The sequence below is a fragment of the Etheostoma spectabile genome, chromosome 10, assembly GCF_008692095.1.
Source record: "Etheostoma spectabile isolate EspeVRDwgs_2016 chromosome 10, UIUC_Espe_1.0, whole genome shotgun sequence".
Classification (NCBI taxonomy): Eukaryota; Metazoa; Chordata; class Actinopteri; order Perciformes; family Percidae; genus Etheostoma; species Etheostoma spectabile.
The window spans coordinates 16,214,633-16,227,074 of record NC_045742.1 but is presented as its reverse complement, the minus strand read 5'-3'; the positions used below and the strand labels follow the sequence as shown (position 1 = coordinate 16,227,074).

The following is a 12,442-nucleotide window of genomic DNA, read 5'->3' as shown; positions in this document are numbered from 1 at the left end:
ACACTCCTCCTCTCCCTTTTCCTGATGGCTGTCCAATCAGATCCACCTCTCGTCCAGTCTTGGCCAATCACAACACATCAAAACCAGGGGGCGGAGTGAAGAAGGTGACAGGCGTTGGAGGGACCACATACGAGATATCGGTTTGAGTGACAGACATCCTTCATAGGTCTATCACAAGGAGAGGGCAAATTCACTGGACTACTTCCACTTGTCTCTTTCCTGTGCTGGGCCTTATTCATGACTGCAGCCTCCTGAAAATGACTGTTTTCCGCTGCAAAGGACTAAAGGAGCAGGCCTGTCTGGTACTCACTTTGTTATATTTGTAACACCACTGGCCGCTCTTCTCTGCTAGCCTTTGCAGATTTGAACAAAGCGTAAAAGGGAGACACTGGTTCATCTTTCACATGATCGAGTTTTCTCCATTTAGCCACTTTGTGAGCCATAGACTGATGTGACTATCATCACGGTTTGGTACAGACATGTCTATAGAACACGCATAACTATTCATTGATTTGCTGTTTTATTTGGTACATTAGCACACAGAGTATTGACCACCCTGTCCGACACTTAAAGTAAGGATGGCCTTTATCCCGTTGATTAGGAATTTTAAGAGGACAGATTTAGGACTGTTGACCAATAGAAAGGTCTTCTCAACTGTCTGAACGGACCACACAACCTGATATCGATAAGAGAAATGTCCAATCTATAAACACAGTATCATTTTAGTTTTATAAAATCTTTTTTTAAGTATTGTTTTATATAAATGTATAAAATCTTACAGATTATTATTGGGTCAATTAGTCAGGTATTGAAAATGACTATGGATGACGGTGGCAGATGTACTGTGTAATTATTCATGAGCGATTTCAAATCAGTTGCCTGTTTGTATTTAATGGCTGCATCAGCCACTCATGAGCTCGTGCTGGGATTTTCATCGTCCAAAGGGAATGATGATCGTTGGACAGGTGGTGGACAACTGAATTTGCCAATTATTGAGCAAAATTTTCTGAAAGCCACAAAGAAATTCTGAATTACGATTACAGCACAAGCATCTTTGTGGAATGTATGCTTGTAATGTTTATGCTAGAGACATTATGCAAAATCTGTTAGTAGCTTTAAGATCATTGTTTGTCTTTATGGTGTGTTTTTTTTTTTTTTCTTTTCTGTGATGTTTTGTCTGTCAGTCAAGATGCTAGCAGAACCTTAAACCTTTAAAAGATGGCCAGCCAAATAGGGGCAGCGAGGGAAGAGCTTATTTATTTTACCAGTCAAGACAACCTTGTAGTTTTTGGGCACAACTTCAAACCAGTCTCTACCAGTTTATTCTTTCTTTTTTGAGAAAAGAATTCTAAAGATTTTTTTATGAAAATTAAACTGTAATTGCAGTATGCCACTGAATAGAATTTCAAGGAGAGACTGGTTGAAGACAGTTTTTTTTGTTTTTTTTGCCTTAAGACCATTCATAGTGAAGTCTGCACATTTTTATTTTTGTGTTTTTTATTAGAAAAAAAAACACAAATAATGTTTTTATTTTGAACACTTTTCCAAGGAAATAAATGTAAGGCAGATTAGATTTTTTTTTTTATTAACTTTTCAAACTTCCATAAAGGTACATTTAAAAAAATAAAAATAAAAAACATATTTCCCTCGGCCATGTTAGGAACGGAATAATTTGAGGAAGGGATGTGTGTATGAGAGCTTCAAGATTGGGCATTACAGTTGAAGGTTTTTTTTTAGTTTAAAATTATTTTTTTTTTAAGGTCTACAGTTGAGTGTTAGCAGTAGAATTTCAAAGCTAGCTGAACGTAGCACACCTTTGGGGGACAGTACACGCTTGAAGCACACAAGCATCATCGTCCAACCCAAAGGACCGTGTTACGAGTTTTCAACCCTTCCAGCCTGTCTTCAGTGTGCATGTGATTTGTTTGTCATGCTGAATGCTTCACTGGCGCGCATACTTGTGAGAATATTGTCAAAAGCCCACATTGTTGATGCAACATGGTAACAAGAAAAGAAGCATCGTTAATGGCACAGGGAGCCGTCTTACAGAGGTAAAAGAGAACCTGTGTTACTTTTTCTTCCTGCTCTGGCCAAGGATGGTAGCCACTGAACAATTTGAAACTATGTGGGTACAGTAAAAAGTTAACTTCTATGTGAGATAAAATATCGCTATTGTGAGCTGTGATGAATGGAAAGGTTTCACACAAATATCTAATGAGTACATTAAAGACATTTCTAAAATGGCCTTAAAAGATTTTTTTTTTTTAAAAAGGTCTCAGAATAAAAAGGTCAAACTGATGAAAAACTCATGTGTCATCAATCTTAACTTTCACCTCTCACCTTTTGACTTTGGTTTTGAAACATATATCAGTAAACACTAGTGGCAAAACAAAGGCAGCAAAAGTTAAAACAGAGTGATGATGCTGAAAGTAGCCAAAAAACAATTACAAAAAAGGCATTTGTTCACAAATAACTTAAGTAATAAAATGTCATCCAAACATTTTTATCTATTGCATAGCTGCATTTAAACTACAAAAAGACTTATAGCGTAAAGACTTAATGTAGACATGACATTGAGTAGTGGTTGAACATATTTTCCTCTCTCACCCATAATATTCTAGGCTTTTGCAATGATTTAAGGCATGGCAATGTCTGAAGAAAATGAATGAGTTCTTGCAGCCGCTCTCTGAATCTTCCGCTTCACTTCACTGATCTTTCTTGCTCTCCGTGGGCTGCTTCAGGTCGTTGGTTTCCGAAGGGAGCTCGTTGCTGCCCTCCTCTGGCTGAGTGCTGTTCTGCTCCTCTTCATTCAAACCGCGGTCTTTGTTCAGCTTCTTGGATTTTTGGAAGAGCTCGTTGAGGTTAAACTCTCGGATAATGTTCTCCTAGTGATGAAATAAGCTTCATCTTAGCATATGTTTGCAGGAATGTGACAGAACCTGCACCATTTGTTTTTTACAGCACAGACAAGACATACCTCACTGAAGGTCCAAGACACAGCTCTCCCTTTATTGTCCACCATTGGACGTCTCATAACTTCCCGCCCTTCTTGGAAAAGCACCAGTGAGGGCAGCTGCTTGGTCAGAGGAGAAGTACTAACCCTGTACCTGTTCACAAACAATTCATGGGATAGTCAATAACTGTGCTCAGAGAATCGGTCAAATTTGTGGAAAGCATTAACCAACGATATCGTGGCATTAAAACTACTGGCAGAGCGGAAAAAACGTCCAACCTCTCTGAAACCTCTCCATAGCGTCCAATGTCCACCTTTCCAAACCTGAGTCCAGGACAGTTGTACCTACAGAACGCAGGGGAAGATTAACGGGACATTTAGGCCTCAAGTCTTACAACTCAAGTTTTGGCCAAAAATTCAACACGTAGTTTATTTTTGGAGAGCATTTGACTTAGATTATTCTCCAGAACTAACACATAGAGGTTTAAATCAACAATGTGATTTTAAGTACTGAAGAAACATTCAAAGCATCTTCAAATAATTTACATCTTATTTAGATTCCTATCTTAACTTTGATAAATGTCAAATTTGGACAGAACTACAGTATGGAATATGGAAGGGAGTTATTGAGCCAATCTTCCATTTCATAAATGCTCTCAAAACACGTTGCAGAAGGCTCTTGTTGACAGATTTCTGGGTCTGCTTCTGGTACAATTATATTTTATGTTTCATATCCAAGACACCAAAGACCAGGATTTTACAGTGAACGCAGAACCGTTAAAACAATTAAAATAGTATTATAGCCTATATAATACTCACTAGTAGGGAAGCACGATTCAGAAAATGTCACAATTCTATATCAATTTTTAGGCTCAAAGCAAGATTCAAAATCAACTTTTGATCCTAAAAACAATTCACAGTATGTAACTGTAGTTACTTTTCCCATGTGATAGTATACACGCCATTACAAAATAAAAAAAATAAAAATATGAATCAATTTGTGGAATCCTATGAATCGATTTTGAATCGGTAGAGCTTGAATCGATTCATTAATGTGAATTGTTTTTTTTTTGCACACCACTACTCACAAGGTTTAAGAAATATGTGGGTGTTAAAGTAAATATCGTTTATTAATCATAAGGTACATCTACTTCAAGCAATATACTTCCTACAAAGGAAATAGATATCATGGCTGCTTATTTAAGTGCAGGTATGACTTTGTAGGTTTATAGTAAAAAAAACAAGTAGTATAGTGTATTTGTGTAGTATTTTGTCATAAAAACAGCTCAGCCAATCCCAACTAGATCTGTTTTACCATGACATGAGTGACTTATTAACTTATTCAAGAGCCTGGGGAAACCCTGACTCTGAGACAGTTCCTCACAATCTCTATTTTACTTACTTGAGAGAGAGGTCGGCAAAAATGGATGCAAAAGACTGACATTCAGAGGACCAGTTTGCGTAGAATTCAACAATCCAGGTGACACGACTGTCTCTCTGCAGCTCCTCCTAATGAGTCAATAACACAGAGACAGGTAAGAACAGATGAATAGATCTCTGTCATTCACACCTACTCAACTCACTCATAGTAAGATATGTCTCACATTGAATTAATATATTATAATATGAACTGGCATACTGACATTATGCTGTGCATTCCATGTTCGATGGACACTGTCCAAAATGCAAAAAATGTAAACTAGAAGCTCACATGTTTATGTTTGTATTATATTACATATGAATACATTATACATTCACAACAGTTTGTTTCTAAGCTTTCACAGAGGTTTTCCAAATGGTTGTCTTACATCAGAAACTGCAATACAGCATAGTCTGTACAACACTCACATCCATGGTCTTGTCACTGAAGTACTTGATGTACTCGGGGCCCATGTAGAGAGGTGGCTTACAGGTCATGACGAATGCTGGAGACACGGCACAGATTAACACACAGATGAGTGTTACAGAGGCTCCCAGTGGATGAAAACAATGGCTCAATGGAAGTTGTACCTTTACTGAAGCTCTGAAAATCTCAGATTAGGTTAATAAATATACACGTAAACGCTAAAAGTATTGTTTGAAGTTATGTTAGTGGAATGGGTGCTTGATACAAAAAAATCTGAATATAAAAGAAGAAGCATATAAAAAGGTACCCAAACACTGGGATCAGAGCTCCTTTATTTAAGTATTGATGTCCAGTGTTGTGTTAAAACATCTGTGATAAAACAGGAGCAGGAGCTCCAGATGCAGTCTGCAGGTATCTTTTATATTCATGTTTATCATTTTCCCCAAATTTTGGCTTATTTTATGAATATCTACTAATAATTCCAAAGTAACAGTAGGGGGATGTATATATCCAAGTCAATATCTGGCTTTAAAAATATCCTGTCTTGAGGGCTTCTTGTATTGTCTTAATGTGTAAATAACCTGAAATTAAAAAACTACATTAATGTTATCAAAACAAATACACATTCAGGTGATGAAAAATATTTCACATCTTGCATGAGTTTTTCAATTGTTTAGTCATTTACTATAACAATACTGACTAAAATACCAAATGAGTGTGTGGATCCATCTCTGTTAAAACTATCTCTCTATGTTTGAGGGATATCCTGCATCTCTAGTGTTGATTGTGACACATTTTAATTGCAACATTTTGAGGTGGAGGGGATGGACTGGTACCCTGCTGCTTGTAAGAAACACTATTGTAATGGGACCTTCTTAATGGAAGACAGTTTGCCATAAATATCCCTTCCCGTAAGTTGAATTTGGTGTGGGAGGGGCAGTATTCATAACAAGGGTTATAAGGCCACTGACCGACACATAATGCGAGGTAAAGGATGCCGAGCCGAATATCCAGCCTGAAGAAAAGCATGACGTTGGCCACTTTACTGAACAGGAACACGTTCCCTATGTGCTGCTCCAGTGTGACTGAGAGAGAGAGAGAGAGAGAGAGAGAGAGAGAGAGAGAGAGAGAGAGAGAAAGAGAGAGGGGAAACAATGGATGCAGCAGAGGAAAAAAAACTTTGACACTGTTGATACAAGGTCACAGGAAGTCACGACTACACTGCAATGGTAATGTTTACACAACAAAGCAGAGTTTTTAGTAAAGCACTGGATGTGGCTTGCTGCAGGGCTTCTCCTCTGGTTTCAGGTTAAGGATTTAAAACAGTACACGTTAGGTCACACATACCTATTTGGTTGAAGTTTGACAGAAACACATTATAGGACAAAAATACATTGTCCTTGGTGTTAGAACGCTGTTGCATCACTATTTACAGTTTAGTATTCAGTTTAGAGTACAGTACAGGTTTAATTAAGAGCTACATTTCTCATATGCCTCAATGTATCCTGGTGGTTCCATCACCTGCTCGGTGATCAGCCACTTCAGATTATTGAGTGTGACTGTATACAATGTAAACAAACTCTTGCCATGTTGTGATATCAGTTGGTTTACACATAAACAAGTGTGTGTGTGTGTGTGTGTGTGTGTGTGTGTGTGTGTGTGTGTATATATATATACTTACTCGCTCTCCTGTTCTTCATCATCACTATTGCACTAAGAAACATGAGAATCTCCACCTCTCTCTATAAAACAAAAAGACAAAAAAATGGAACAACTTTAATAAGTGCGTACATCATAACTCGACTAACTCATCTCACGTAAGCTAACTTAGCCGAACCATATTTAGCAGCTGGCAGCACTGCAGCGGAACACAAAGCCCACCATGCTCACCCAGTCAAAGTCGCAGGAGTTGCCGTCCTCCCGCTGGGTGGCCAGGTGCTCGCACAGACCGGGAGCCTTTCGGACCACCAAGAAGGCGACGGTCATGAAGAGCGAAGTGATATAATAGGGTTTCAGCAACCATTTGTAAATCTGAGGTAAGTGATACAAGAAAGTACACAGTCCTGTGATTAGAGCCATGTTGGAAGAGACGGCAGCCAACCTCGAGGGGATTGAGGAGCAATGACAGCTGAAGCTCAAGTAACTCTACTCCACCTGGTGTGACCCAATCTGCGCATGCGCCAAACAAAACAATTTCGCAGTTTCTGGGTGCAGTGACTTGCCGTAGATTTGGCGGGTACTGCAAAACATAAACAGAGGAAGCAGAAAATGGAGGAAAGCAAACCCGCAACACAGGACACAGTAGTTAATATTTGTGATGAAGACTCCGCTGAAAAACAGGTTAACGAAGCTACAGGAGAAGTGTCCTCACGGATGTCAAACCCTGGATCGGTTTCTAAATCGTCCGAAGACACGGAAGCTCGGTATAAAAGGCTAAAGTTGTTCGACAAAGTGATGCAGCAGAGCCTGCAAAAGTTCCTCGACTATGCCAGGTAACGTTCATGCAAGGTGTCCCGAAACAACAGTGAAAGCCGTGTAGACAGTAACGTTAGTAACAGTAGATCAATTTGCAAAAGAGGCACACATTGGTGTGAGTTAAGTAACGTAAGTTATGATCCGTAGTTCAAACAAGCTAACATGAAGAAACAAGGCGCCACAAAAGCAGTGTAACTGCGGTTCTTCTGTGGTCCCAGCTGGTGTGAGAGACTAATAATCTGTCGATGGTCGTGACTGTGCAGCACTCATTCATTGGCACATCTGTCATAAGAAGTGTCCAAGGCAAACCCTATTGAAAAGACATGCCTAGTTTAATAGAAGTTGTTTACCGTGACTTATTGATACAAAACAAATAACTGTTTTGGGCAGCAGCAAATAATTATTTGAATTGTCTCTGTGTTTTTTTTTTTATATGAATCAATTGTTAAATATCTATTTGGCATTTCTTGATAAATGACTTAACAAGTACGACTGACAATCAATTTATAGATTAATCAACTAATCATTTCAGTACTAGATTGATTAACTGAGAAAAGGTCATGTGCTTTGGGAAAAGCCCCACTTTGCTGTGCTTTTGGTTAACACTGCTTTCACTCACAGTTTTAACAGATTTGCTAGCACCTTTCGTCCGCTTTACAAGAAGAACCCGCAGAGGATGGAGAGCATTCACAAGCAGTTCATTGAGGAGATGCGGAAGACTATACAGGTATGCAGCACATCACGTTAATACCATGTATGAAAAAATAAACCACATATGAAAGGTCTGATGCCTTGTTGTTTGTATTATGTGTGTATGCAGTACGCCCTATCTCTATCTTGCCTTTGTTTTTTTATTTGTTTCCTTTAATGCCTGCGTATGTGTAGGAGGACATCAGCAGACTGATTGAAGAAGGCCGGTTAGAGTTCAAACTGAATGAGCTGGACAAACTGGAGAGGGCCGCCAAGAACAATAAAGACCCTGCATGGTCAGTACACCGCATTAAAAACTTCTGCACGTCAAGCTTTTGATACGCTCAGTTTCTCTGTAAACCCCACTCTCAAATCTTAACCTTCTGACCTGCATCTGATATGGTTTTGTGTATTTCTGAATGCAAATGGCCAAGGATCTGAATAATTGTAGTTTTGTATGGAAACTGTTGTTCAGAAATTTACCTGATACATGTTTGAAGATTTAAAACAGAGTCATAATGGTTATGTTCACAATTTGTTAAATTGAATACATAAAGATGGTTATCAGGGCAACTCTGGGCAGTTTTGGGTAACAACCAATGATTTCCCCCCAGCATTGTTGTGTTAATCATTAAGGAACATCTTATTGTCTGACTTGTACAGTTCCTGACAAAAGTCTTGTCGCTTATCTATTTTGTAGAAACACCTGCTATTAACCTGACTTTTAATTAATCAATTGGTGTAAGAAATAGCTCATATGAAAAGCTAAAACCCTCCCAAATGATGTTCAATGCACTGAAATAAATTTTTCACTAAAAAAAAGATTTATCATTTAAACAGACAGAAAGGTCAAATTTTGGCAAGACAAAAGTCTTGTGCCTATACAGAAATTGAACAAATTTACTCAAATACTAAAATATGTCAGCAAATTAAATAGCGGTGCTGAGATTCAAATTAATATCTTGTATGACTTCCATGAGCTTGAAGGACTGCATCCATGCGGTTGGCAAGGATTCATCCAATGTATTGATGAAGTCATCAGGAATAGCTAGGAAAGCAGTCTTGCATGACTCCAGAGTTTCATCATATTCTTTGGTTTGGTCTTCCATGCTTCCTCTTTCATCCTACCCACATATGCTCCATGATGTTCAGTCTGGTGACTGGGCCGCCAATCCTGGAGCATCTTGATCTTCGCTTGAGGAACTTTGAAGTGGAGATGGAAGTATGCGATGGAGCACCATCCTGCTGGAGAATTTGGCCTCTTTTATGGTTGGGAATGTAGAGGTAGCTAAGATTTCTTGGTATTTGAGACTATTGATGTTCCCTTCCACCCTGCAGATCCTCACACACCCCCATACTGGATGTAACCCCAGACCATATTTTTCCACCACCAAACTTCGCTGTTTTCTGGGTGAATCTTGGATCCATGCGGCTCCAGTAGGTCTCCTGCAATATTTGCAGCAACTGTGGTGTAATTCATCAGAATATTCATCTGAAAAATCCACTTTCTTCCACTTCTCCAGCGTCCATCCTTTTAGCAGGCTGTGGGCCTTGGCAAATGCCACACGGGTTTTTCAATTGTCTTTTGTTTAGTGCTGGCTTCTGGGCACTGATTCGACCATGGAGGCCATTTCGAGACAGAATCCGACAAACCGTTCTGGTTGACACAGGGACTTCAGGGGACCAGGTCTGGTGGAGCTCTGCTGCAGTGGACAATGGGCTGGCCTTGGATTTTGGAGCCAACAAACGGTCCTCTCGACCAGTTGTCTTGCGGGGTCTGCCTGACCTGGGCTTGTCAAAAACATCTCCAGTGTCTTCAAATGTTTTTTTAATCCTCTGCACTTGACGCTGAGACACATGTCTGCCACATCAGCAGTGGAGCTGGTCTTCAGCCTCTTGATAATCAAAACTTTAGTCTCAGGGAGAATCTTAGGCCTGTTTGCAGAGGTCTAGTTGCAGTTGATGTGAAGGTCTAGTGTACTGGGGTTGTTTTTATACACACCTCAGACCTAATTGATGCATTATTAGTCACAGGTGAAGCTCATATGACAAGGCGACAACACTTATGTCTTTGCAAACATTGACTCAATGGGCTTTACCAAGCTGTGAATATTAGAATACTTTTTGACAGTTTTGTTTTGCACTGAAACATTATTACAAAAGCTGTTGGGATTAAAATGAGCCATTTCTTGTAAGTAAATCTTGATTAGAAATATATTTCAGCGGCACTTCAGGTCAATTTGTACACAAGCGACAAGACTTTTGTCAGGGACTGTATACACTGTTTTTCAGACTACTATTGTGTCTCACTAACATATGTTTAGTATAGGTGCACTGTGTATCCCAACTTAACTGTTTCCATTTTGCAATGTGATTAAAATACAAAACAATATAATCTCCTACCTTCTCTTTTATGTTAGGCGGCCGAGTGGGGTTCCTGAGCAGGACTTTTGCAGTTTTTTGATGCCATACTTTCAAAAGCAGGAGGCCTATATGCGACTGGAGCTGAAAAAGATTCAAGCAGAGAATGCTGCCCTAGCACAGAAGGTTCAGGCTGGTAGAGAAAGTGTTGCTCAGACTGAACATCATATTTCTTCCAATGTTGATGAGTGGAAGGTGAGAGAGAAACCATTAGAGCTGTACATAATAAGCTTCAAGCATAAATCATATTTAAAATGTTTATTTTTATTCTCACAGAAGTGATGTATGTGTAAGTATTGCTTGAGTCTTTACTAAAAAATGTTTTTGTGACATTAGTTGTCATCTAAAAATAAATACATCATAGGTCTTTTACATGCATAGAAAACATTCTTGTAATTTCAGACTTATTCATTCTGTAATTGCTGCATTATTGAAGAATATTTATCAACTATACGTGCACTAAGTAGAAATATAAAATAGAGGTTTGCCTTGAGTGTTAATAGTGTGTCTCTCTCTCTCACTTTTAGGCATCAGTCACAGAGTTTGAAAGACTGGCATCTTCTCTCTGCCCTGCTGATGCATTTGATGCGTGATCTTCAAATTATTTGACCTGCAGATGTATCAACTAACTTAACTGTACATATCGACGTTGTTTACTTTGCCTTTTTGTCTGGAATTAAACTTATAATCTTCGAAATAAAAATTGTTTTGTGATCTCAGTGACTATCTGTGTGGGACACTATACACCAATCATTACGGTAATGTGAGTGTTTCTGTCTGGTATTACGGTACTTGGGCCATGAAAATAATGCCACAAAGAAGTAGAGAGTCGAGTAGTTGACACACGAATGGATTCGCGGTGAATATCCTAACAAATAACAGGCCACACGCTCTAAGAACCGGCTTTTTCTTTCTTTATAAATGTATTATTCGTGATAGATATGACGGAAATGTTTTCGACTCTGTTCGGTCAAAATGAAGCTCAGGGACCGCCCGGCTCGGCGTCTCTGGGTTTTGGACCAGGAAAACCTCCGCCGCCTCTGCCGCAAAGTCAAGGCTCCATGGCGGGGCAGATGCCACCGCAGCTCGGGGATGAAGGGCCTGCTCTGCGGAAGCCCGGAGCCATGAACGAACCTTTCTACTTACTGCGGGAGCTTCCTGGTACTGTCGGACAGTTATAACTGTTGTATGCTTTGTATTGTATTTGTCTGTTAATTAAAATGAAGAGTTGAGCTGCTATCAGAGGTTGCTAAGCAGTTTGTAAACAATGCTGTTAACGTTACTGGTAATATTAAGTGAGGTAACATTAATTAACATTACAGGTATTAGCCCACCTGTTTTTCATATTGGTAAAGGTGTGGGTTTTTTTTTGTGTGTGGCACAAAAACATCCACCTTTACTACTAATTTAGCTACTATGTTTTAACTCGGCTCTTGTGATTTAAAGAAACTAACATTTTCTCCGGTTGGATCTAGTGATAGTATTGCTGATACCTCATTTTCTAGATACATTAGTTAACATATATGCTTTGTTGTGTTCGCTTAAAGAAAACTAATACGAATGTGTCTTCAGTGGGAAACGAGTTAACGGGCAACACCAACCTCATCACGCACTACAACCTAGAGCACGCCTACAACAAATTCTGTGGGAAGAAGGTGAAGGAGAAGCTCAGCAACTTTCTGCCAGAGTTACCAGGTGGGTTATGGGTAGGGACAAACGTGTTCTGACAGTCGAGTGTTAATAATGAAGGGTGCACACATCTCATTAGAATGTAGTGAATACAGTAATTCATGTTCAGTGTAGGACACGATGTCCCTGATAGCTGTTCATTCTTTTATAATAGCCCTAACCTCATTGTAAATTGGCAGTTGGCTACAAGCATTCCTGTAGTTTTGTCTTCTGTGAAGTTGTGCCAGGAACCCCAACTCTACTAATGCAGCTGTAATTCCAAGAACCATTGATGTAGAGACTGATGTGAACACTTTTACATCTTCAGCCGTAGTGTGTTAGTACTTACCACTTTGCTCTTTCCATTGTTTGTATTTTGATCTCTGTCA

The 12,442-nt window shown here is 39.3% G+C and overlaps 4 protein-coding genes across 7 annotated transcripts in view; 3 read left to right on the top strand and 1 right to left on the bottom strand.

Moving 5' to 3' along the window:
* zdhhc5b (zinc finger DHHC-type palmitoyltransferase 5b) overlaps positions 1–1,369 on the top strand; it is a gene marked incomplete at its 5' end in the record, with an annotated part of 10,686 nt that extends 9,317 nt beyond the window's left edge. For all 4 annotated transcript variants that reach the window (XM_032527184.1, XM_032527183.1, XM_032527182.1 and 1 more), the window contains 1 exon segment: positions 41–1,369. In XM_032527184.1, coding sequence (XP_032383075.1) covers positions 41–146 — 106 coding nt within the window. In that variant the 3' untranslated portion in view covers positions 147–1,369.
* Positions 1,370–1,646: 277 nt separating this feature from the next.
* Positions 1,647–6,940, bottom strand: tmx2a (thioredoxin-related transmembrane protein 2a). The gene is made up of 8 exons (XM_032527228.1): positions 6,690–6,940; positions 6,481–6,541; positions 5,771–5,884; positions 4,802–4,878; positions 4,356–4,462; positions 3,233–3,298; positions 2,978–3,107; positions 1,647–2,885 (listed from the first exon to the last, which is right to left on the bottom strand). The coding sequence occupies exons 1-8, from the start codon at positions 6,876–6,878 to the stop codon at positions 2,706–2,708; spliced, it is 924 nt and encodes a 307-aa protein (XP_032383119.1). The 5' UTR covers positions 6,879–6,940; the 3' UTR covers positions 1,647–2,705.
* An 81-nt stretch (positions 6,941–7,021) lies between these two features.
* Positions 7,022–11,088, top strand: pmf1 (polyamine modulated factor 1). Its single transcript, XM_032527237.1, has 5 exons — positions 7,022–7,291; positions 7,896–8,001; positions 8,160–8,260; positions 10,385–10,580; positions 10,913–11,088. Exons 1-5 carry the CDS (start codon positions 7,068–7,070, stop codon positions 10,976–10,978), a joined length of 693 nt encoding a protein of 230 aa, XP_032383128.1. The 5' UTR covers positions 7,022–7,067; the 3' UTR covers positions 10,979–11,088.
* An 80-nt stretch (positions 11,089–11,168) lies between these two features.
* The window catches only part of med19a (mediator complex subunit 19a), a 2,686-nt gene continuing 1,412 nt past the window's right edge, over positions 11,169–12,442 (top strand). The window contains exons 1-2 of the mRNA XM_032527233.1: positions 11,169–11,546; positions 11,958–12,080. Coding sequence (XP_032383124.1) covers positions 11,327–11,546; positions 11,958–12,080 — 343 coding nt within the window. The 5' untranslated portion in view covers positions 11,169–11,326. The remainder of the gene's footprint in view (positions 11,547–11,957; positions 12,081–12,442) is intronic.

Coding starts and splice junctions, on each gene's coding strand:
- tmx2a (XM_032527228.1), bottom strand. CDS start 6,878: ATGGCTCTAATCACAGGACTGTGTACTTTCTTGTATCACTTACCTCAG. Junction 4,463..4,801: donor TCAGTGACAAGACCATGGAT/GTGAGTGTTGTA, acceptor TTGACTCATTAG/GAGGAGCTGCAGAGAGACAG. Junction 3,299..4,355: donor TTTGCCGACCTCTCTCTCAA/GTAAGTAAAATA, acceptor TGCGTTCTGTAG/GTACAACTGTCCTGGACTCA.
- pmf1 (XM_032527237.1), top strand. CDS start 7,068: ATGGAGGAAAGCAAACCCGCAACACAGGACACAGTAGTTAATATTTGT. Junction 8,002..8,159: donor AGATGCGGAAGACTATACAG/GTATGCAGCACA, acceptor GCGTATGTGTAG/GAGGACATCAGCAGACTGAT. Junction 10,581..10,912: donor CCAATGTTGATGAGTGGAAG/GTGAGAGAGAAA, acceptor TCTCACTTTTAG/GCATCAGTCACAGAGTTTGA.